The sequence below is a fragment of the Pteropus alecto genome, unplaced genomic scaffold, assembly GCF_000325575.1.
Source record: "Pteropus alecto unplaced genomic scaffold, ASM32557v1 scaffold185, whole genome shotgun sequence".
In the NCBI taxonomy this organism is placed as follows: Eukaryota; Metazoa; Chordata; class Mammalia; order Chiroptera; family Pteropodidae; genus Pteropus; species Pteropus alecto.
In genome coordinates this window covers 4,081,523-4,107,765 of record NW_006438088.1, presented here as the reverse complement: position 1 = coordinate 4,107,765, position 26,243 = coordinate 4,081,523, and the positions used below count along the sequence as shown (strand labels likewise).

Genomic DNA, 26,243 nt, shown 5'->3' with positions numbered 1-26,243 from the left:
GGCCCAGTAGACGAGACTGATATCTTGGTGGGCAGAGTGTTGGAAAAAAAGTAAAAGGATTTCATGGACCGTTTTATGTCATTGCCTTGAGCAGTGCTTGACATGTAGGGACTGGGTGCATGTATAAAGGATTAACAAATAGGACATAGACATAGGACATAGGAAACTGTGCAGGGAGTATTTGATTTTGATCTTTTTAGAAGATGAATCCTGTTTAAAAGTAGAAAGTGGCACTGTTTTGGCTGCCATAGGAATCCAAGGTCTAATTCCTACATTTAAGTAACAAAGACGTTTGTAACGATGAAGGAAACTTGGTAATTCTTAAATTTGGTGATCAGATCAATTATACTTCCTTTAGTAGGCTTATTGCCATGACCACTAGGTAAATTGTTATAAATGTTGTTTAAAAAAAATTTAACATCATTTATCTCCATTCCTTTATCAAGACTAATTGATTATTATTGTTGCTAAAATTATCATTATTTGAATGACAGTGAAATAATCCTCCTGCTCACTTTAGTGATGTGTTGGAAAAGAGCAAGGAAATAAATTTTTGAGATACTCTATTTTGTTAATGTTAGGGGGTATTAAATATCCTTGGTTCAGAATTCATGGAGCATTAATATTTATTTTGCTTTAAGTTTAAAGTCAGTTACAAGTAGTAATTTACCTTTTTTTATTTCGGCTATCACAGAAACAGAAAGCTTAAAGAAAATAAAGGAGAGAACATGTTATTAAATTTCTTGTTTTCTTTTTCTCCATTGCTTAGTGTCTTTTTGTGATTCATTAAAGATATGTCAGAACTTGGGCAATATATGTTTTATGAGCTTCCATGCCTTCCAGTGGCTGTAGGTGAGCTACTAAACCACATCATTAGGCTAAAGTTTTCAATTTTATGAATATACAAGAAAACTTTACCTTTATTAGCTTGAGAAGTTTCCACCCCGCTGAGGTACCCACAGTCAGCTTTACTGGGTTTTGTGGGGGAATATTGGCATCCAGCTGCGAAGTTCTTTCTGGTCCAAAAGAAGGTTGTAAAAAATTATTTCTGTATTTCAGCATGTTACTATCAGAAGCATATGTGCTCCCTTTCAGTCAAGATGGGAATGGCTTTTTATGTTTTTTTAAAACTTATAGGGAGCCCTCTGTACTAGTCATGAGACACTGAGCCCATAGGTTATAAGACCATCTACATTGGGTATTTTTTTCTTTTATTATTAATATACTTGATCCAGCTGTTATTCTTTAGTAAATATATATGAATTTTGGGTTTCTGTGTTTATTTTAGCACGCACTTTCAGAGATGAAACTTATTTGGATTTTTAATAAGGTTTTAATGCAATTTAGTATTTTCAGTTCATAAAATGAGTGTGCATTGAGGTCCCCAAACAGCAGTTGTAATTTAGCTGTACCGAATTACTAAATATGAAGTAAAACTTCACATTTGAAGATAAAGCAAAGAAATGTAATATGCTATCACTGTAAAATTTTGCTACCTATGAAATCATTTTATATCATATTGTAAGTATTGAATTCAAATTCCAAATTGGGCGTAATCCTGAGGAGAATAATTAACTGACAAATACATCTATTCTGAACATTACTGTACAGAGTCTGGTTTTAACTATAAAATATTCAGTGATTGTCTTTTGGAATTCAAGGCTGTGTGACTTACAAAGCTGCACCCTGCTGCCTTGTAAGTCAGTGCTCAGCCCATGGTAATGAGGCCATTTTGGGGAGTCTTCCTGAGGGTAAACTGAAGAGAGCAGAACTTGTAGTTAAAAGCGGTAGAGCAGGTATATGTTTATCACTGCTTGCTGCTACAATGCCACAATAATTACGGGAAAAGGACAAAAAGGAGTAAACTCACGAGGTCAGAAGGAGGTGGTGACCAGGTAGCTATGCCGTGGGCAAGACATCACAGGTTAGAGCATGGCTTTTTTAGGGGACTAGGGAGTGATGGCGAGAGGCTTCCGGATGCACCTTCCAGAATTTACCAGCCCCTTCTGACTTAGAGTCACCGGTACTATCTGAGGTCAATTGAGAGGTGGGACAAGTTTGGGGCTAAAAACTGGGAATTTGGTTGAGATCTGTAAACAGCGCACCTTGATTCCCTTCTTCCTTATCTGCACAGGGGACAGAGATTTATATTTCTCTGGGGAAATGGAACCCTGACTTGGGACCCCTGGTCCAGAGAAGATGATGAGGCTGTGGTTTGTATCAGGAAGGTTAAGGGACACCAGGATGGTCAAACCCCTGGCATGTCTGTCCCAGAATTCCTGAAGCTATACCAGCTCCAAGTCAGAGGATGCTTTTGGGAGTACAATGTAGTTAGTTACAGCATGGACATTGCTTACCTACTTTGAGCCTGCCAGTTGGCAGGTGACACCAAAGCTGAATCAAACTTAAGTGTTTCACAGCCTCATTTTGAAATGCGAGGGGCTGCCCAGGAGCAAGGTGTTTGAGGAAGGCCTCCATCTTCGATCCCATACCCAAAGAAACAACAGGAATTTCGGTGACCCAGAGGAAAATGATATATAATATAATCAATATCCTAAGAGAGAGATGAGAAAATAATTAGATCTTTGAAACAAGAACAGAATGCTATTAAAAAATGAGATTCAGAGAATAAGAAAGAAATAGTGTAAATTAAAAGTATGATATTGGAAACAAAAAGCTGAATAGAGACTGAAAGAGTGGATATGAGAGGTAAATCCTTTATTACTATAATAAAAATCCTATAAATAATGTCTGACTTACAAAATGGAAATAGTAGTATAAGCATAGTATTTAGAAATATATAAGCGAATGTCAGAACAAATAGATAACAGACAGAAGTGGGTAGCTCCTTAAAAGCAGGACTGAGGCAGAACTGTTGAATTTTGTTATAGTCTTATTTGATTTTAAAAACTATGTACATTTATGTACATTGATAAAAATTGAGAAATACATAATGGGAGATTTACTTTGGAAATCATTTTGTTGAAAAATTTTATTGACGGTATAGAAAATGCTACACAGTGTTGCTGCTTTGGCAATCACAAAACCTCTGTGAATAATATGGTCTCCTAAATTGTTTCCGTAGCTTTCTTTTCTTAGCATCGATTTCTTGCTGCCTTTAGGCATGGTTATCCCAGTGTTTCCTGTACCTTCTTCCAGACCTGACAAGCCTTTTGGCTTTAGAAATCATTCAATGTCATTCATGTCGATTATAAATATCCAAATTAATGTGAGACAATTTTCTCCTCACATTACAGCCACATACTTTCCGTAATGCTAGCGATTATTGGAATATTTTCTGTTAGACATCTTTAGTTTACTAGTAATGACATAGAGTAAGTGCTAAGAGCAAGCAGACCTTCAAGCTGAAATGGTCTCTTTTCCCGCACCTCTTGATGTATTTAAGATGTATGCGGCCTCTTGTTCTTCCTGCTCACTTAAAACCATGCATGGCTATTGTGGCAACATGGACCTTCACAGAATTTTAGAGCTAGAAGATGCGTTAAGGGACCATCTAGTCTACTTTTCCTTTGCCTGATAATTGAGGACACTGAGTCAAAGAGGGAGGAAGTGACTTTCCCAAAGTTAAACAGTGGTCTCAGACTTAGTATTCCTTCTGCTGCTCTGGACTTCCTAGACTTCAAGGAAATTTCCTGCTCACTTTCCTTCAAATCTCATCCCGTTGTTGATGGTCGTTTGGTTTATTTATGTCTCAGAAAAAATGTTTTCACAGATTTCTAGGACATATTCTGCTGGAAGTGTTAGGGTGTGTGAATTTCTTGAAGGGTTTTAGTTTTATTTACATTTACTGTGTGAAGTTTAGGGGGTTTTGTTAATATGCTGAAAGAGATATGACAGGTACCTGTAGATTAAAACAGGTAGGCCTTGGATTTGGTGTCTTGAGTTTTAGGGTAAACAGGGAGAGGGTGAGGGAGGGAGAAATGGGAGGAGGCAAAACAGTTGAGGGCTGTAAGAATTTCTTTCTTGTTATTTTCCTTTTGTGGGGAGAGGGCGAGAATGTAACTGGAGCAGCTGCGTTGACTGTCTCAATCAGCTTGCACTTGGTGTGAGAGGAAGGCTGGGATATTTGGCCTTCTAGAGCCATCCTAATAGTGCAGGTGGGGCCTGCTGGCTGCCATCATGGTTGTTCAAAATTTGATTTATGTGCCTTTTCTGAACTGTTTTCTGCTGACCACACCCCTAGATGTTATCCCCTGGCCCCTAGATGTTATCCCTGGCCTTCTAACTCCATCCATGCCTGCCCCTCCCTTCTCTGTCAGAGCTCCTTTTTTACTGGGGTATTGATGACTGGCTGATTAAAGCAACTTACAGTAAGGTGTTGGTGATTACTCTGTCACTCCTCCTGGTGGATATGTGTGTATATTCACAGAACTGATGCAGAAATAAGGTGGAGCCAATCTCCAGGGGGTGGGTCGTAACTATGGAAACACCTGGTAGAAATAAGAGTGTGTTATATTTTGGAATCCTACTTGCCTAGTATCCTCACTTTGCAAACCTGAGGGGCTTGGTGGCTCAGAGATGAGTCTTTTTAAAAAAGTGGGAGAAGTTTTATCATTTTCAAGAATATGTCAAGGATGTCTAATGGTTGAACTGTACGTGAGTTATTAAACTTGTAACTGTCCCTCAAGAATTTCCTCTTTCATAGTATAGTCGTTTTGTAACAAAACTAATGAAATATTTTTATTGATTGTAAAAATGACTTCTTAATTTACTAATTCTGTTTCAAATTATCTTTCTTTTAGGACATTTTTTTTACTCCTTTTCCCAGTGAGTAAAATTATGTTCAAACCATTGAGAACAGAATATAAGTGTTTCTTGGTACGTCGTATGTTTATATCTCGTGATGATGTAGATCAGGGTTTTCATTCTTTATCCTCATCACCCCTCCCCCCCCTTTTTTTTTTAAACACATGGACCCATTAGCAGTTTTGTGAATCCATAAAAATGTTTTAAAATGAATAAAATAAAGTGTGGCATTACAAAGGAAAACCAGTTATAGAGAAATTTAGTTACAAAATACTTAAGAAGCTCGTGATAGAGTAATATTTATTTTTTGTTAGTACAGTCAATGACAAGATCCAACAGTGGGTCCAGTAGCTGCTATATTTTTTAAGGTGATGAGCTAAATGATTTTTTAGCTGTGACGATATGAAAATGGCTATGATTTTTGTTGGTGACACAGTCAAAGGTATTACAGATAGTGTGCTTTGTGACTTATGTCTGTAATAGAAAGAGATACAAATTTCTGTTGAAGGTTGGTGAAAAATATCTAATTTTTCTTCCTGTCCAAGTTCATGGATTCCCCCCTGCATTGTGATAACCCTTGACGAAGTCGATGGCTTACAATGAACACTTGTTTCCTTAGAGCTTGGCAATGATAGCGGTGTGCCACGAAGAGTATCTTTGTAGAGAGAATCTGATACAGGAATAACTCTTTGTAGAGTGCCCCAAATGTCAAGCACGGTACTGGGTAAGGTCAAGAAAATGGATGAATACTAAAGTCATGATGTCCGGTTTCTGGAGCGTGTAGACTAGTAGAAGAAACAGACACCAAGGTGCAGAATATACAGATAGGTGTTTAGTTGCCTGGGGGTGAAAATACTGCAGTGCTATGAGCGTGTGCCTTGAAGGGGCGTCGCCAGACCTCAGAAGGGTGCCAGTGCGGAGGGAAGGCCTCAAAGAAGCCATGTTTCAGTTGCCTTTTGATGAGGGTAGAGGGCACTGGCTGAGGGCAGTGCCCTCGTGTGCAGGCCCGGAGTAGGGCAGACCTTGGCCTGTGGGAAAATCCGAATGAGGACAGCGGTGGAGGGGAAGTGAGCAGCGGGCTGTGCATTGAGGTTGCTTGGTGGCATGTATTATTTAGTATATTAATGGATGGCTCCCTAAAAGCTTTACAGATTAGTTCGGCATATATATGTTGAAAAATCGGTTGTAAAAGTTATGAGAACAAGTTCTCTTGCAAGAGCTAGACACTTTAGGAATATTTAAAAATATTGTTTAATTCGTAAACATTTTTCCTCACCCAAATTTTCATTTGGCTTGAATGGAAGGAAAACCTGATAAGAAGTGAGGAAGGGCTTGGCTTCTGTGTGTTCGGAGCCATTTGAACAGCAGTGTTTGTAGAAACGCATACCTCAGTGTCCCTAGGCAGATAAGTGCTGTCACAGGTCAGGATTTGAAGTGACAGGCCCCAGGGCCTGGCAGAGGCTCAGACAGAGTAGGTGAGGATTGGGCTGTGCAGGAGGCAGGAATGTCACCATTCTGGTTGGGGCAGTTGGGAGGGACTCCTCTCTCCAAGATTCCCATGCCGTTTGGCCTTGTTTTTCAATTTGACTGCATCAAAGCACCTTCTCCAGCCGAATGGTACATATCTTTGTCACTTTAGAAAGCATGCATGGTTGGTTTGTGAATCTTAACTGCTTTTGGAGGACATGCTGAGCCCAGGAGAAATGGAAGTGACATCAGATTCTACACATGGAGACGGCGAAGAGTCACAGGCAGGTAAAGCAGACTCGCTTAAAATGTGATTACTTAACCTTTTGTCCATCGGTTGTAGAAAGGAAACTTAGGCATGACGCAGTGAGCCCGGAGTTAGTGTGAACATTACTGAACAACAGAGTCTAAATGATTTTGTCTTCTGGGTGACCTTGGAATTAAAGAAAAAACAACACATTTTCTGTTAATAATATTATGAAAGAAATAAGTTGCATGTAAAGAATCTTACGATGTCAGTCATAACCACATTTTGGAAATATAATTTGTTCTGCTTACTAGCTTTGTAGATCTTCTAGGACGGGGCCACTGTCAGCCTCAGAGCCTAGTACAGAGCCTGGCATCTAATGCGTGTTTGTCAAATGCGAATGGATCAGTCCGATGTCTAATGATGCGCTGAAAATTATTCTGTCACTTCTCTGTGGTACAAGAAGATTTGCCCCAAAGTGTTTGTTGTATGATAATCATGTGGGGATCGAAGCCATCTTGTCCCTCAAACTATGAATTGCTTAATGAGTGGTAACCATGGTGCGCTTTCAAATCTCCAGCACCCAGTAATGAATTCGTGTTATTGGTGCTCCTGCCTTCGTTTGATTTGTCCATTTTTCTCTTGGTTTGGCCACTCACTCACTTGTCATTTATCGCATGTCTGCTGGTGCTAGGTTCCATGATAGACTGCTGGGAAGCAAAGACAGATACAGGGCAAGATCCCTGCTTATAGGCCCTTGAACGCAGCAGTTCCGTGCAGCATGGTAAGCGGTGTGATAGTGGCACGTACCAGGTATTGTGGGACTGTGGTTTAGGAGGGATTAACTCCTGGACTTTTCCTCTTCCTTGGAGGGTCAGGGAATGTTTTCTAGAGGAGGGACTTTAGAGGTGGCAGAGGAGAGAGTAGAAGGGAGGGATTCCAAGCTGATGGGAAAGCGTGTAAAGGCAAAGGCACATTGGTTGAATCACACGGTGAGATGCCGTTTCCGTATTTATAATGCGCCTCTCTTGTCTCTGCCCATCACCGTGTGTCTGGCTTGTAGCTGGAACAGCCTCTTTGCAGGCTCTTTTCTCTGCCTGAAATACCTGACCTCCAGCTCTTGGCTATTCCTTTCTGTTCTTTCTGGGATTGGACATTGGATTGAATTGCACCTCTTCCAAGATGCCTGTCCTGACTGCTCATCTGAAGTAGATTTCATCTTCTTATCTCCTGTTACCTGTCCTGTTGCTTGCTTCAGCACTGTTGTCAGAATGCTATTTGCTTTGTTTACTTCGTTGTTGACAGGTCCCCAGACTGTGATCTCTGGAAGGGCAAGGAACCAAGATATTCTCGTTTACTGCTATCTGTAGTGCCTAACACAGCCTATGGCCTCTTGGAATGATGGATCCTTTCGAATAATGAATGAGTAGATGTCATTTAAAAAACAAAAACACTCTTACTGGATTTGCTATTCCAGTTTATTCTTTGAAGTTTGAGCTAATTCTTAACTAGGCATTTAGCATCTCAGCTAAGAATTTTATTCAAGACCTTTGGGTATTACTTGGAGGTAAAATAAAGTGGGAGTTATTTTGGATCTTGGAAAGAATGATTTGAAGAATCTGATTCTTTAAATTAAACACATAGGGATGAGAGAAATTCTACTGAGAATACTTGAAACTTAAAAACAAAAGAGAAATTCAAGAATTTAAAGAAAATTGAATGAAGAGTGTTATTAAATTGAGTTATTCTTTATGGTAATTTTATAAAATTATTTATCACACTATATTTTTCTTTGTAATTCTCACTTTTATGGCATCACCTGATAATTTTGATGATATATTCTTATCTGCTCTGAAACCTTATTTTTATAATTATTATTATTTAAGCCGTTTATCTTATATGAATCAGTAATGTTCTCACACTGATAATGTTTTTTTTTTTTTAATACAATATTCACATAACAGACATTCTCATCTCTGGGCTCCATTTCATTAAGATTTTCCTCTACTCCTGTCAGTTTTGGTAGCTCATAAAATGGCTTCATTTTAACTCTATCTTAACCATACTCATTTTTCTAATAACATGTCACATATATCACATTTTCTATAACAAATAATCAGCGGGTTATTTTTATCTTGTTGAAAAGATTATACAACAAAATTTATTTTGTAAACTATAGTAATGGCAGGTGAAGAATGTTTTGTGAAATGACATATTAAAAGAAAGGAAAATCTAAAGGTGGATTGCTCAAATGATTTTGATTGTTTTCCTCTTTTGGTTTTCCTTTCTCCAAGTGAAAATTTTCTGATAGATCTTTTAATCTCAAAGGTCTTCAGCCAGGGGATGGGTGGTTGGCATCTCCGATAAGTTCATTGGTTATCGTGTTTTGTAAAAATAACTTTTTGTTTACCTGCTTATTTATTTCACTCATTCATTCAGTAAATATTTATTGCCCACTTCCTATGTGCCAGGTGTTATGCTGGTCACCAGGCATTAAAAAATGTTTTTTTTTTTTTTAAATTTTAGTGACCAACATTTAAATTATTTTACAGTAAACGGTTTTAGGAGAGCACTATGTAAAAGAAGTCACATGTCAGCAGGGAAATATTGTTTGGTCTGTTTGCATTTTTTTTCAAAACTGCTACTGGCTAGGACACGATGATTTACACTTCTGACATCATTGCTAATCTAGTGTTGAGTTTCTATGCTTGGGCTCTGTGCTGCAGGGGCGAAAGATGTTTGGGGAGTCGTCATTTCACCGGAACGCTGCACCTGTTGCTGACTATTCTTGCATATGAAATTCAGAACCTAGAGTCACTTGCTTTCATTTCCTTTTCCTCCCCCACCTTCCGGTGTGGAAGGAGTCAGATTAGTAACTCATGCGAGGAGTAACCTGTTGTTCCTTCAGGGCTATGATTTTAACACCCTCAGGAATGGGAGTATGGGGTTCCTTTTTTTTTTTTTTTGTTCTGTTGCTGAAAATCTCACATCGGAGAGGCCTTCAGGTTCTGAGGCTTGTGTCGGTGCCAGAGTTTGGGACTGCAAAGGGGGTGGGGCCAGATTTCAGCAGCTGCTGCCGCCACCTGATACCTGGAACCTTACTGCTATTGAGGAACATGCATTTCCTCTTGGTGTCATCTGATTTTTGGCTGTGACTCTGAGGAAGGGAGGAAGTATTCTATAGTATCATTTACTTTCAGAAAAGTAACTCTGAAATCGCTGGGCTTCTTGTTGGTTCAGTGCTGTTGAAACCCGCTTTAGAAGGCCCTGGAGAGGGTAGAAGGGAAGGCTGCGGGGCTGGGAGCTGGGAGCTGGTCCTGAGGTTAAGAACACACAGCATGAATTTGGCGTTTCACTCCGTGTTAACAAACCTCAGTTACCTCATTTTTCAAAGGAGAGTTGAGGTATTGACAGAGCTGCACTTGTAAGAATTTTGCAGGCATCAATGAAAATCAATGCGAAAGGGCTTTCAAGTTCAGAGGTCCCTTAAGTTGGTCAGCTTCAACTGACCAAATTACACACTGACGTTCCAACAGGGATATGGGCAGTCCTGGCACTCTACTGAATTGTCAACCACCGGGGAGTTATTTTGGTCCAAATTCCTAATTTAAAACCAAGTTTGTTATATTTGCTTTATTTATACTTTTATAGATAGACAGCTTTACTCACAAAAATCCTCTGGAGGGGAACATTTTGTGGAAAATGGAGCTTTGTGTGGAATGGCACGTAAATGGTCCCAACCTGCCAGCTCCGGCCTGTCTCCCTCACCGTCAGAGATGACCCTGGAAGAAGAGGGCCTGCCTTTGCTGTCTCCTTCTTTCTGGATCGCCATTTTCTCTTTTGTACCTTCCGGTATTGTTCCAGGTTCCTCCCTCCCATCTTCCTCCCTGTTCTTTGTGACTCCTTAGAATACTTTAATAGCAGGCTGGTTGTGTGTTTCTTGCCTCTTGTTCACTCCCACCTCGTTGACTCAGCCTCTGCCCTCTCTTGGCTTCTCTCTGCAGGCTCTGGCCTGTCTCCGTGCTTCAGCCGAGGCAGCGACAGCAAGTGCCACAACACTCCCTTCTGTAGCACGGGGTGTTGTGTCACTTTGCCTGGCTCTGGAACTGGTTCTTTTCACGGCACTTCATGGAACAGGGTAGGTGCTCAGTAAACAAACCAGTTGGCTGACTGGCCCTCACCATTGCTTCTCCCTGGGCCTTGGGCCCTGGAACCTTGTTGCTGAGTCCCGTGGCTCATAAATTCTTGAGTGATAACCATTACGTGCCTTCTCTTTTCCTCACCTGGTTACTTCCTGGAAACTATATCACCTTAGAAATCCAGTAACTCATTTAAAATACTCCTGGTCTCTTCAGCATCTGTTCTGCCTACAGATTACCTGGATCCTTCAGGTTTTCCCCACTCTCAGCCCGAAATTGTCACAAGTAGATGATGATGCCTCATTCCCAAGTTGAGAGATATGACACATGGGAGCGTGAGTGGGTGTGCCCACGATTAGAAGAGACTGTTTGTGTGTTATCAGCTGCAGGCTGAATATACAGGTGACTCACACATGTCAAACCCCCTGTCTTCTGAGAGGCCGGCATCCTCAGATTTGCTTAACAGCAGGTGAGCTCCATCGGAAAGACATTGAATTGAGAATGTCACTGAAGGTGACCAAGGGACAAAGTGTTATGAGTGACACATCGGGATCCATAGGCTATGTGCCCTATGGGACACTTAGGTCATTTCTCCCACTAGATGTGTTTACTGCTCACAAAAAGGAATAACTCCCCTGCTTCTCTCTGCACACTTTCCCACGAAGCTTCAGGGTTCTAGAACCCTCTGGAAACTGGAGAAGTTTTTTCTTATAATGCCAGCACTTCAAGAAAACCTACCTGCTGACCTTTGCTTCATAGCCCAGCAGGATGCCAGTGCTGTTGCCTCTACTTTTACAGGACTTTTATTTCCAAATTCGTCTTTTTATATTCCTGAAAGTACTCCTCACCTGGCCACAGCTCTCTAGTCCCCTGCCGAGTCCCTTTCTGCAGCACTGGGCTTGCTGAGTTTGCCCCAGAACTGCTACTTTTGATTTTGCTCTTGTCATAGACCATGCCGCCTCCCTTCTGCAAGGGGGCCGATCACGTGTGCTGTGCCATTTGGACGTGAGAGCTGGCGGGGATTCCTCTCACTGTCCTCGTCTACTGTTAATCCTGTTCTGATGTCTTCCGCATCTCTCTTCTTTCAGTAAACGTTCATTTGTTAAGTCCTTACAATGTACCACTGTGCTAAGGGATGGCAATACAAAGGTCAATAAGAAAAGATGTTTATTTTTCACCTGATCGGTACAAGGAGAATATGTAGACAATTCGGAAAAATCACTCCCCTTTTCTTTTTAATAATGTTTTAAAATTCTTCTTTCTTTTTTAAGTATCTGTGTTTTATTCATCTCTTAAAAAGAATTCTCTAAATAACTATTCCTGCTCCCTGAAGAACCTGGCAATGACCTTCCTTCCTTCTGTTAGGGTGAGATGTTTGTAGCTGGAGTAGCTGCCCCGGGAACCCCTGCTTTACGCAGCTGGCACTGCAGGGTTCCTCCCAGCGCTCTGGCAGATTGGATCTCGGCTTCTGCAAAGTGGTGGCTTCATCCAGCAGCCATGTAGTGTCAGCCTGTTCTACCACAGGTTGCCAGTAGAGCCTGACCTCAACTGGTTCCAGGCAGCTGGTAGTGTGTATGGAAGCAACTCTGCTTGTGAGAACCCTCGACACACACATGCGTGCATGTGCGCGCACACACACACACACATAGTCGTGAGAGAAGGGCCACCGTGGGAGGGAACCCAGGTTCCCTGCTCAGTGCTCTCCCCACCTCTCTAGGATGTGTGCACCTGACATCTCTCTCTACCTCTGTCATGGAGACATTTGGTGATACTCTTCTTTACTTCTTAATCTCACTGCTTTTGTGCGGTTTTCCTGAGATAATTGTTAAGAAAGGTTATCATTTTATTGTGGAATACAACTTGTAGGAATTTTTAAAGAATTCATCATTCCAAGTCAGTGTTTTTGTTTGCACATTAGAAAATAAAACTCAAGAATACTTAAAATATGATTCCTTTCCTCTCTCATTGGCACATTCTTTAAAGTAGGCATCTGAGGTCAGACTCTCTGTGGTTGGGGATAAATTCTAAACTCTGGTTGTGGGATTTTTGTTTAACATAATTTTGTTGATTATAATGTCCTTCGGTTCCATTAATATACTAATATGGAAACAAAGCATGATTTCAGATTTTATTTATATCTTTGTGCTTTGGAAAAACAATCTCATGAGAAATCACTTAGCCCATTAAATACCATCCTTGACATTACTTTTTTGGATTTGCTTGTTTTTAGAAAAGTTTTCCTGACTTTTGCTTTTGTAATTGTTTTAACCATGCCAACAGTAGTGTAGTGAGTATTTTTAGACATGTCTTGTTAAAAATCATGTGAAAAATCCTTTTTATGTCAACATGTGGGATTTTGTTCATAATGTGGTAGTAATGTTAGTTAATGTGGTCAAGAACTAGCGTAGCATTTCCTAGTGAGAAAAAAATGAGTTAAAAATCCCAACATGCTCTTTGAATACTGGAGAAGTTGTGTTGCAAACAGTAATTACTTTGATGAAAATATTAAAGGGAATAAAGTAGATCGTGATAATATTGATGGTAGAGACTGACTTTTTCGTGTTTGTATGCTCCTTGGGTTTAATGCTGTGTATGTGGTCTGGACAATTGGGGGAGTTAGCTCAGACGATGGAGAGCAAAGTAAACCTCATGCAGGTTAGACTCCAATCTCCATCCTCTCATTGGAAATCTTTAAGAATTTTGAAGCTAGGGAGTTAGTTGTAGGTGTTTTAGAAAGATCACACTGGGTGCTTCGTAGGGGTGGGTGGGTGTGTGCATTGGAGTAGAGAGAACCTAGAGGCAGAGGGAACATTGTAGGTTATTTTGCCAAGAAAAGGGAGTGAAAGAGGACCTGGCGACCTAGGGCAGGAGATGAATGAGGCTGTGGATTTCATAGGTCCAGGTCCACGCCCCCTCGTTTGCAGTTACTGTAGTCGAAAAGAGCTCTGGAAACCAGTAGGTATTATCTGTAATTCATGTGGCGGTGAAACCTGAGTCTGGCCTGAATTCATTTGGCGGCAACATCTGACCTGAACTGCTGGGATGCTTTTAAAATCTTTATTTATCCCACTCACCCTTCAAAAAACACAACATATTTGCTACAGATGTATTAATGTGTTTAATTAGGGGAAATTTTCCTGGGTCTCACTGTTTTTTTTTTCTTTCTTTCTTTCTTTTTTTAATATAATCTATGGCCTATCTGCTCTGTAACTTTTCTCAAATGGGGAAAGTTCCGATTTGGGAACATGTCTGACACAAGGATTTTGGGCAAGGGATTGTGAAGCTGTTTGAGCTGTGTTTACAAGATGAGGTTGACAAGATTGACAGATTAGATATGAAGAGAATTGTGGAGGAAAAGAACATACTAGCCTGGAAGACTTAATAGTTCATGTGACTCTACCTCATTAGCATGAAAGGAAACAACTTTTTTGGGGGGGGGAGGAGGGCTCAGAAATGTTCAGTAGGTAGTGCATGATTTATTGGAAAGGATATATTTTGGATTTTTGAAGTGTTGCTTATATGCAGGATCCTGGATTGAATTGTGATGCAGAAAAAGGGGGTAACTGGAAAGTTTGAGTTAGATTTGTACAGTAGTAGTTCATAGTATTGTATCAATGTTAATTCTCTGGTCTTGATCATTGTATGGTTATATAAAGATGGTGACATTTGAGGAAGCTGAGTGAAGGGAAGAGGAGAACTCTGTGCTATTTTTACAACTTTTTTGGTTAAATCTAAAATTATTTGAAATTTGAAAAAAATAAGAAATAAAGTTGCTTTGTTATACCAGGAAATGTCATCGACTATGCTGCTTTAAGTAGAGAATATCTGTTAGCAGGAGTGTGGTTTTTTTGGAGAATTCGAAGTCTAAAAATGCAAATCCAGTACAATTTCAAAGTTAAATCTTTACCCTCTCCTCATTTTTTTAATCATAAATTTAAGATTTTTCTGATCTGAGAAAAATGATTGCTTGTAGCTTAAGTGTAGACACAAGAGCTATAAAATGAAGCCAGTGGTGTCTGGAGAGGTCACGGGAAGTGCTGTAACTCCAGTGTTCCCTTGCGTTTGGTTTCCCTGGTATTGAAGGGTATAGTTTGTCTCTAGCTTTTATCTGCTGCTCTGCAGAGTTAGATGTAGGTTCATTAGTTAGGACTGAAAGTTATATATAATAAGATGTTCAAAGCCAAGAGGGTTTGCAGATAACAGAAAAAAGGAAGAAAATATGTGCCTTTAATAGCCAGTGTCAGTTTAACTGGTCTTGGCTGTGCTGATGCTGCTGGGCGTGCGTCTTCCCAATGGAGAGAGGATTAGTCTCCAAATGACTTTGCTTCCCTCTCTCACTTCTACACCACCTCCCGTAGTTTCAGCTGATTTGTTCTGTAATTCTCTCTCCAGTCCAGTCCGTTTTTCCTTTTTGATGAGAGTAGACCTCGGCTGGCAGCCAGTTACTGTTGAGCTATAATAGAGCTAGTGGTATGTACAAAATTTGATTACTGCTGTCAACACCAGATTCAATAAGAAAGTGCATACTCTAGACAGATCCTTGCAACATAAATGGTCTATTGATTTCACGAGAACTAGAAATGAGGCCACTGTGTAATCTAGCAGAAGCAGGGGTCTGTGAATAGAGAATGGTTCTGACATGACAGAACAGTTCTAAAAAGTGCCCTTCCATTAGGTCTTTTTAGAAGAAGCTTCAGATGTCTTTGATAAGCTGAATTTTGCTTCTGATTTTCTTTACGGTCCAGTATTTACAGAAAGTCCAATGAAGCTTTTATACTTGCTTGTTCTATGGTTTGCCTTTCCTGCATGGAATCTGGTTTAGAAGTCATTGTACTGTTTAATGCAGACCGTATTTCTTCCTGAGCTGTGATGGCGTTTCCACTTAGCTTAATGTGAATGTCTTAGAGATTTCCCACAATGGAAAGTTCTCTTTTGGACATAGGAAAGTTCAGCAATCAGTCTCATAGTCAGATATATGCCAAGAAATAAAGAAAACAGTGGATTACAATATGCAGCCGTGGGACATGGAAAATTTCTTAGAAGATGGATGAATCATTTTATTAGTATATGTTGCAAGGCCTTAGGCCTTATATTGGTAAAAAGTTAATTTTACTCTTTGTAGCCTTTTTGTATTTTTTAATGCTTTATGTAGATTTTATCCTGTTTAGTTTTTTTAGGGATTAAAAAATTAAAATCTGAAAATAGGATATTTTAGGAAAGCAAACATTGTATATGAATTTGTTAAGACATCAGAAGATCTGAAAAAAATGACAGTCCCTCTGAATTAGATGGAATAAGATTAGAAAATCCTTTAGAATTAGAAAAAATGATAATCCCTTTGAATTAGAATAATTACTATCCTTCTTCCAATATCACAGTTTTAAGAGGGAAGGGGAGAATATTGCTAGTATCTAGATCCTGATTCGTTGTTCTCTTGGCTACTTCAAAATTCGTGAGATCTTCAATCTTACATTTGGTCTAAAATTTCTTCCTATAAATAATTACAGCTATTCACTTACCAAAGGATGCCTTAATTGGGCCTGTTTCTATTTAAGAAAACACATTCTGAAAGACAGGTGGGAAGAACTGCTTTGTAAAGGATAGAAATGTCTTATTTCTTTTGAGAAGTTCATCATCTGATAAGTTTTCTTAAGCAGCCCTTTGGTAGAGCAAGAAGGACCAACTGCTTTAGCAGCTCCTTACCAGAAGGCCAACAATATTTAGCTGTTAGGAATCTATACAACTATACTAGTTAAAAAGATTGAAATTGTTTTATACCTGTTTGAAAATAGCCACTATTAAAGCTGGACACCTCCAAGGTTGTGCTTTAGCATTATGGCCAGTATCCATTCCGATCAAGTGGTCCCTAAGCCTTACTGGTGTTCTGCATTTTGACTATTTAGCCCTGCCTATAAAAATGGAGACATTTTGGAGCTGTTGGTGAAAACTGGGCTTTGATAACCATCAGGGAACTGCAAATCAAACCACAATGAGATGTCACCTATGCATATCTAGTAGGATGGCTACTATAATCAAAAGGACAGATAATAGTAAGTGTGGGTGAGGATGTGGAGAAATTGGAACCTTCATGCACTGTTAGTGGGAATGCAAGACCATGAAGCCACTTTGGAAAAGAGTCTGGCAGTTCTTCTGAAAGTTCACCACGGAGTTACTACCAGCTATTCCACTGCTGAGTGTATATACCCAAGAGCCGTGAAAACGTGTCAGCAGAAAAACTTGTGCACGAGTGCTCATAGCAGCATCATTCATAACCTACAGGTAGAAACAACCCAAATACCCATCAACTGATGAATGAATAAATAACATGTGGGATGTTCATACAATGGAATATTAGCCATAAAAAGAAACGAAGTACTGGAACATGCTGCAGCATGGATGAATCTTAAAAACCTTATGCTAAGTGAAAGGAACCAGTCAAAAAAGGACCACATATTCTATGATTTAATTTATATTAAATGTCCAGAAGAGACAAATTGATGGACTGAGAGTAGATTTTCGTGGTTTGCCTAGGGCTGGAGGGGAGGAGGAAGAAATGGAGCATGACCGCTTTGTTCTAAAATTGATTTTGGTGATGGATGCACAAGTCTGTGAATATAGGAATAATCATTGAATTATACACTCTGAATGGGTTAATCGCATACAGTGTGCACTATCAATCAGTAAAGCTGTCACCAAAAAAGTAAATTGGGCTTTGATTATGTGACATGATCTGTATCACCGTGCTTCTCTCTTTCCTCACAAGACTCGTAGGAGACAGGTGAGGCCACTGTTACCACTTTACAGATTTGGAGATTGAGGCTTGTTTTGCCAGAGTCATGCAGTTTCTAATCTAGGAAAAATACAGAGGTAAAGAGGAAGAGAGTGGGGCAGGTGCTGACTGGTTCTCTTTTCTCTGCCTTAGTAGCAGGGAGGGAGATGGGTTTTCATTTAAACCCCTGTGTTTCCTGATAAGGGTACATATTCTACGAAAATCTTTGCTTATAAGTAAAAAGTTTCTATTTGAAAACAGAGGAGAAAAAGAGAACGGGTGAGATAACATGGGTAATGATTTTCCTTGCTTGTTATAGGTGTGTGGATAACATGTGCATAAACGGTAGCCAAGAGAGCAAGGCAAATACACAAAATAGAATAGTCTTGAAATATGAGTCAAAATTGTTACCTCTTATTTTAGAATTCTGTGTGGTTAATTTTTTTCCATGACAGCAATTTCTAAGGAATTTAAGAAGAAATCCTTTTGCATTTCATTTCCCTAAGATCTATATGCATATTAAAGCGAAACAAGTCCAATTTATTATTTGAAGTATAGTTAATATGTAACCAAACTCTTCAGCTCAGATGTATACCCAGGACAAAAGCCTCTATTTATATACATAGTGGGTAGAGGTGGGTGGAGGTGTCCCTTACCAGCTGATGCTGTCAAAACAGGAAGCAAAGTTATCATCTCTTTGTAGTAGATCAGAAATATTCAAAGGCTCTCAGTTGTGACAATTAAAAAAAAAAACCAAAAAACCCTAAAATGACCTAAGGAGTTTTCAATAACTGCTAAGTGTTAACTTCTTGTCTGGTATTTAGTGGAGACTGGGTTGGGTTTAGTCAGATCCTCTCATGGGAAAAAGAAAAGCCACCCCTACACAGGACATCCCAGTGTGCAGTTCGCAGGCTGCTTTTGTTGTCCCACTTCCTCTGCATCTTTTTCCTCCTCATTCAAGCAAATGTAGGTGATGAGCAGCCCGGCAGCCTCCTCCTTTCGTTGGAAAAAGTGCAGATTCGATTTGCCAGGGCAAGTCGCCTACAAGCAATCGCCAGGTAAGTTTGTCATCTTGCATAGCTGCCCTCCCGTGAGGTTTTGACAAGAAGAAGTCAGTGAAGACGAGGCTCTCTCAGTCACTGACTGAGCCCAGTTTGTTAAGTAACAAAGCTGCTGAAGGCAGGGCCTGAGTGGTGATGGGAATAGCCCGGCCTGTTCTTCCTGACGCTGCATCTATTACAGACTAAATACTGGAGACCAGGGCTGTCGGCTTCATCCTTTTCTTCAGAATGCAATTGTTTGCCAGATACTGGCTTCTCTGGAAAAAGTGCTCAAGGAACCAAAAATGTGCTTCACCTCCCTGTATTTTCAAAGCAGTTTCTTAGATGTTGACTGTTTACTGTCATATGGTGAGTTTCCTCTCTGGGCTGTTGAATAGTGATAGAGCTCCTCTCATTATTGTATTTGACTTACTGTGCTGGCTAAAAAGATATTTTACCTTTGAAAATACATAGTTCAGAGCTGACAAAGTTGAGAATCGGACGTTTGTACTTTTTGGGAGAAATGTAAGTGAACAGGATTTTATTTTAATGCAGTTTTGTCCTAGAGAAACGTCAGTGCATAACTTGACGTTGGATGCGGTCATGCGCTTTTCCATCACTGGAGTTTACTGCCAGGGTGCCCTCCTTTTCTTGATGAGTTCAGATGTCCTTTTCTTGTTTAATGTATATATTCGTGTACTGGCCATGTAAGCTTTCTGAGGGGGAAAAAAAAAGAGTGATGTGTTTTGTTTGATCTCACATATTACACTTGAATATTGTCACAATGAGAAAACTTTAAGGCAGGTTCGAATGAAAAAAAAAAAGTTTTCCTTTGCTTTGGAATTACCCTCTGAATTTTTTCCTCCCTTAGTCCATATGAGTGTGAGGTAGTTAGTGCTTGTAGGCATCCTCTCTGTGGAGTGCATTTAAAGTGAGATGATTGGATCGGCCCAGGTTTTTCTTGTAAATTTGATTTCTGCGCCAAACATGATAGGAGATAAATGTGCTATAATTCTCGTCTTTACCTATTACTTTTCTCTCTTATTTAAAGAACCATGTGGTCTCAACAGCATATTAAAATACCTTTCAGAGATGTGAATCAAAACCCCACGCATGGGCATAGCAATTACAGCATTGTGGCTTTTCAAAGATACTTACTGACTTTCACTTAATCCTTTCTTTCCCTGGCACTAACAGTCTCCCTGGTTTGCTAGTTTGGGTCTTATTGTCTTGCTACAAAGGATCTCAGGTAACTATGGTGAACAGGATGATAATTAAAAGAACAGATGATAATTAAAAGAGAAAATGCAAACAAACCTTTAAATGATAAGCAAACTTTAAAAACAAGTAGACTGCAGCTTTAAATATGATTTCCGATCCAATCAGACAGGATTCTCTTCTGCCCTCTGATCAGTCCAAAGGCTTCAGGAAAATAGAAAGTATTAAGAAAAAATTCTTCAGGGCATGTTATTTTAATAAAAATAGAAAACCAGTGGATACATGATTTCAAATCCCACAAGGGCCTAAGCTGTCTGCATGGGTTGTTATTGAGCTGATTATTTCCTTGTATCTACAGGGCGCATCTCTTTAGCGATCTCCTTAGAAATAAAGATATAAAAAATATATTTTTATGGATGGCATATTTCATTGCAACACCTAGCCTTTTGGTCTTCAAAGCAGTCTCCATTATAGATTAAACTTTGGGATGAATCCTTTATTTACAGACTTCAAGTAAGGTGGAAAGTGAAACCATACGTGTTTTGCATTAAACTTTTGACAGTGCAGAGGTGGATATTTCAAATGACTGTTGTAGAACCTAAAGGAATAATAAAATAAGTAATAAAATGGAATAAATTTAAAATACATATTTACTCAAAATTAGCCTTTCAGTGTTATTTTTGAAGTTGTCAACCCTTTGTTCTATATTGTCATCTAGAATGTGGAAATCTAATTTGGTGTAGTTGCATCTCAGCTATTCATTGAAATGTAACAGGAAAAAAATTCAGTAAGGCGATTATACTAAACCTATCTATCTATCTATCTATCTATCTATCTTTGATATAGAATCTTTTTATTTTAAGATATTTACCCTAAACATTTGTTAAATATTTCCTTTTCTTAATCTTGTTGTCTGTGTACAAATGACCAAATGTTAAAAATAATCTAATTGAGGGAGACCAAAGTTTAAAGAAAGGCTTGAAAACGCGAAGTAAGAAATTATTTGGGGCTTATTGGGTTTGTAGGCATGTACTAATGAATAGATGATTTATATCTAGAAATTGCCCTGCTCAGGAAGCCACTTCTGGGAGGCCCTGCTTTTCTTGCCATGCTTCTTGGCTTTCATGTTGGCTGACAGGATTCTACGTCAGCTCTTTCCTTTTTAGATGAACAGGTTAAATGCTTCTCAACCCCGGCTCCACATTAGAATCATCAAAGTGCTGGAGCCTCACATCTAGAGATCCTGATTTAGTTGGACTGAGATTTAGTTCGACCTGGTAGAGCACAGGGGAATTGTTAGGAAACTAGTTAGATATAAGCGACAAGGGGAACAAAGGAATAGGGGCCCAGCCTAGAGACTGCCCAGAGAACACTCCAATAGGGGTAGAATTCTAGGTATGCACATGTGCATTAGGCAAAGTTACATAGCAGGCAGGTGTCAATCACCTAGGAATGCCTTTGGAACCACCCATCACAGCCTGCATATAAGGCAGACATTCCCACTACTGGGCCCTTTTTGCCCTCTGGGGAACAAAGGAATAGGGGCCCAGCCTAGAGACTGCCCAGAGAACACTCCAGTAGGGGTAGAATTCTAGGTATGCACATGTGCATTAGGCAAAGTTACATAGCAGGCAGGTGTCAATCACCTAGGAATGCCTTTGGAACCACCCATCACAGCCTACATATAAGGCAGACATTCCCACTTCTGGGCCCTTTTTGCCCTCTAGGCTTTCTTTTTTGTGGCCTTTTTGTTGGTTATAGTCCTAGAACCATGTGCCTCCTTGGGGCATCTTTGTCTTTCTAAAATATACTTTTAATAAAACTTAAATTTCAATGACTTATGATTCTTCACTACCCTCATTTGAGGACGAACCTAGGGCAATTGCTAACTACACTTCCGTGTCATGTTATCTGTCTCCCTCCCTCCTGCCATTGGGGCGACACTGAATTCCAAGACCCTGAACTCTGATCAGCCCCAACGGCGACAGAATGTTATTCATTCCTGACTAGACTAAAAGCTCCATGGTACCCAGCACCTAATTGTGTGCCTAGCATGCAGGAAAGGCTCAGTATCTGCTTGTGGAATGGATGACTAAATTCCTCTGAGCTGCTGGAGGGCTGGAAGAGGGTTGGATCTCTTAATTTCTGGTCTGTGTCGATGTAGGAGAGTATGTTATCTTAGACTATGGCCTTCTGAAGATCAGCTGTCATTTGGGAAGAAGCTCATGGAAAAGTTACAGGGGAACAGGCAAATCTCAGGGTACACTAAGCAGACCTCTCAGAAGCGACAATGCAGACCTCTCAGAAGCGACGAGGTTCCAAGTTGGCAGTGTCTTCATGAAGCAAGGCAGGATGAGAGCTTTGGAATAAGAATTTCATTAGGGATTGGGGTGTATGTGTGTGTGTGAATGTAGAGGTGGGGCTGGTTGGGGACACCCCCAGGAGGGTCTCCCGAAATGATGTGTGCAAGGATGAGTTTGAAAGGAAGGAGTGTGATTATCTTGGCGGACATTCAGGGCTGCCTGACCTGGAGGTTGACCCTATCAGAATAAAGGAACACAGAATTTAGTAAAAGGCAAAAGATTTACACGGTTTGAAGAGAAATCGGAGTATTAGAACACAGAATTTAGAGCAGAGTGCCGTGAGATTTGTCTGCGAAAATTTCTAAGGGCTCGTGAATTTTTAGCTGACTTTAATGTTTATAAAGAAAATGAGTTGGCAGTTAGGAAGACCAGGTGGAGTATAATTTGCAGAGGCTTGAGAGAGAAAATCACTAAATGGAGAGAAGAAGGGTGGAGACAGATGGTTTGTTCAAAACAAAAGAATTTGGGGGGAAAATGAGAAGTATGAGCAACATGGTACTGAACAGGACCTGGGTCTCAGTCCCCTGTGCCATCGACTGTGTCAGGCGCTGACCCCCTGAGACAGGTCTCCCTGCCAGTAGGATTTCCTAGGGGACCCTGGTCAGGATTAATGATGTAACACATTTTAAAGCACCTTGAAAGCCATAGGTAATAGTAAAAAGAAAAATAAGTTCTGTAAAAATTATAAAAATGTAGTCAGTTGATAAAAAGCTTTGCCTTCTACCTAGAGCCTAGGGAATAGGAAATCAAATACTTTGTTCATTATGGTACTTAAAATATATTTAACCTGGAGCACCCTATCACCTTTTTAGTTGCGTTTTTCTTTGGCATTGCTTGAAAAGTATGCTCATGACAGGGATCCTGGGTCTGTTTCATGTTTTCTTTGGGTTCTCTGACCCTTATTTAGAGGGCACAAGGTGCTTCCTGTTCTGTTTGCACATTCAGGATTTGAGGTTGGAGGGCCACTGAGAGGGCTGGTGTAAGAGATAGGATCTGGGCACAGTGACTCCTCTTTTCTGCCCCAATATTTTGACCTTGATTTGAGCAGTTTAGTGAACTGGCACCTCAAGTAGTTTTTTCCCACTGAACTAGAACTTTCATTGTTTTGCAAAGGAAGGTGAGTCATAGCTCAGTTTTAACATTGCGCCTAAGTGAAATTTTAGTCTAGGACTTAAGAAACGCAGGCCAAACTTTCTGTCTAAACCACAGAATACTGAAACTTGGATTGTGAACGAAATTAGCGTGGCTCCCTTTGTGGGATTGCTCTCAAGTTAAAGAAGCATTTTATTGACTATAGACTAGTACTTACCAGAGAGTAGGGGGCGGGGGAGGAGGAGGGAGGTAGATGGGGTAAAGGGAGTGAAATATAGGGGAGTAGGGGTAGGGCGAAGTGGGTAAAGGGGATCAAATATATGGTAGCTGAAGGAAACTGGACTTTGTGTGGTAAGCACACAATAGAATATACAGATGTGAAATTATAATGTACACCTGAAAATTATATAATTGTATTAACCAATGTTAACCCAGTAAACTTAATTAAAAAAAGAAGCATTTTATTGTAATAAAGTTTTGATTCTCCAACCTAATTTTTAATAATGTTTTTAAAATATCTTTAAAAATACCTTAAGTCATTGGACTCCTTAAAAAAATTTAATGCAGAAGAAATATATAAAGTGGAAAATTGTCATTCCCCTTCCTCCTCTATAATTATTGTTAATAGTTTTGTTTGTCCTGCCACACTTTTTTCTGTGAATACAGAAATGTACAGCTTTATATTTAAGTTCCCACAAGCACAGTTTTACTTTCTGAACCAAAGTTGAAACCATCCTATAGTAGTGGCATCCCATTTTTAAAAATATTATTAAAAATAATGACCTGTATATACATATTGTAGTTCATTTGGGTAATTTCTGGAGGCAAATATGCTTTTACTGTTAAATGACCATCCACAAAGAGCAGAGGGATGCAAAATAGAATATAATTGTTTGAACTTACATTTCATTTTTTGTGAAATCTAACTCCTCTGCATACGTTTATTGGCTGGTTGGCAAATTTCTTTATTAAATTGCTTTTTCATGCGTTGCTCATTTTCTTCTGTTGTTTGGATCTTTGACTATTAAACTCTTACTGATTCTGAAGGAAATTCGTACAAAATGGCAGATTCTGAATGCCTACTTATTTGAATTTCTTTTGCTTTCGAAGATAGTTAATGTCTGTCCTGAAAGACATGATTTCTGGATCTCTGGGGCAGAGGTTCGAGTCTTTAGATTTAAATTCTATATTTTCCTTTTTTCTTTTGGGTAGGTGGACTCTCTCATCATCCCAGACTGTGCCGAAACTGACAATTATTTATGTGTCCTCACTATTTTAGTAAGTTTTTGTATATTGGTGAATTTTTTTCATAGGGATGGTAAATCCCAGAGTTAATTATAGAATAATGCATTTTCCATGTAATTTGTGGAACATGTTAAGTGTTAGCAGGAAGAGACTTAGAGTTGGATCCCAGTCATGCTGCATGTTGAGTCTCAGTTTCCTCACTTGCAGAATGAGCTGTTGTGATTCTTAAAAGGTGTACGCATACACAATTTCTTACACAGTACTTGACAAATGGCAGAAAGGATTATAATCAATGGTGGCTGTTTTTGTTGGTAGAGCCTTTCAAGTGAGTGCAAGAAAAAATTCTGCTTAGATGTTAAATGAAGATATTAGCTTAAATGAGGCCCCATATGCACCATCATGCTGAAAATTTATGTTTGTCTTCATTCCTCAATCTAGATCTGTTAGTGATTTTTCACATCAAAGCAATGAAACTGTAATTCTTTGCTGGGCTCATTTAACCACAGATCCAGTATGTGGCAAGAAATATAGTGCTGTACAGGATAGCAAATGGCCCACAGTTGCTTGGAGAATATCTTTTTGGCAGAGTACCCGAAATGTTTTGCCGGTTTCAAAGTTCACTTTCATTTGTTCAGAAAGGTTTTTATTGTTTGCAAGCAAGCAAGGCAAGCAGAGGGAAAGGGCACACAGCCTCCCATATGACTGTGCTGTATGACCTATTTGCCTTTTTGGTGCCTTATATAAAAAGCTTTATTTAGTCTGCAGAGAAGACTATTTTCAAGTAGAGGAGAACTGTCATAATGGTCTGGAAACATGATAGATTTCAGTGCAATGTCACTGATCCAAATACTGTGAGAGGCTGGGCTACATTGCAGTTGTAAAATAGGCATCTTGCATGTATTCTTCCAGGTCACTTTCATATCATCCATGGAAATACCTCATTAGATAGTGATCCTCTTGGTCCTCTGAGAAAGAGCTCCTCCCATCATGCCAACACTGACCTTTTTTCCTGGCCTGGCCAGCCCCTAGCTGGGAATCTGTTGCCAGAGTGAATCTCTTGGCTTTTGACCTGGCCTGTTTTCTTGCTCGACTCCTGAATTCTGTGCCTTTACTTACTGTTTGGACTCAAAGGCAATAACTTCATTTCTGATGTTAGTAGTTCCTGAATTGTGTTTGACAGAAGAAATTTATTTCCCCAGCAGATTCACTTTCTCTCTAGATAATTCTGACCCACCCATGCAATCTGGTATCTGACAATACTCTGGGAGTTATTTAGTTAGTTGTTAATAAATATTTATAGTCTAACTCGGAATAATTAGTGTTTTAGGAGGAAGAGGAAAAGTATAGTTTGTGTGTGTGTGTGTGGAGGGGGCAGTGATTTATGGGACATTTGGGAATAGAGGAGAAAAAATATCATGAAGTGAAAATACTTATATATTATCTTTGCTCGTGTGAATTCTGTAAAATAACTATTACATTTTATCTTTGTTCATATGCATTTTACAAATCATGGTGCATTTCATGGTGATAGATTTTAATTTTAAATGGGAGGTTATGTATATTTTGCAGGTGGATCGAGACAACAGTTCTCATTATCCCCTTCCTTGTCCGACTGGACCCTTCTTGTCTATCCATCTCCTTTCTACTCATTTCTTCTGCTCTTACAAGGAGAATCTTATGTTTTATGAGGAAAATTTATTTTGTGGCTAAATGAACTGTGCCCTATTTAAAAAAAGCCCTTGAGATTGCATTCTCTATATTCACTGGACTTGTTGCTAGGCTTTGTGCTGCAAAATTTCTCTGAGTAATAAAATCTAAATAAAAATGAGTGGTGTTGAAGGTAAATCTAGTCTTGATTACTGTAATAAAGAATTGACATTTACCTCCCATAACTCG

The 26,243-nt window shown here is 39.5% G+C and overlaps 1 protein-coding gene across 10 annotated transcripts in view; it reads left to right on the top strand.

Annotated features, from left to right (window-relative positions):
* Positions 1 to 26,243, top strand: part of UTRN (utrophin) — a 446,938-nt gene that overhangs the window by 35,068 nt on the left and 385,627 nt on the right. The window contains exon 1 of one of the 10 annotated variants that reach the window (XM_025049291.1): positions 6,438 to 6,522. The exons of the other annotated variants lie outside the window; for them this stretch is intronic. Within the exon in view, the coding sequence (XP_024905059.1) occupies positions 6,453 to 6,522 (70 nt within the window). The 5' untranslated portion in view covers positions 6,438 to 6,452. Of the gene's footprint in view, positions 1 to 6,437; positions 6,523 to 26,243 lie in introns of those variants that run through there. 10 annotated transcript variants of the gene reach the window in all.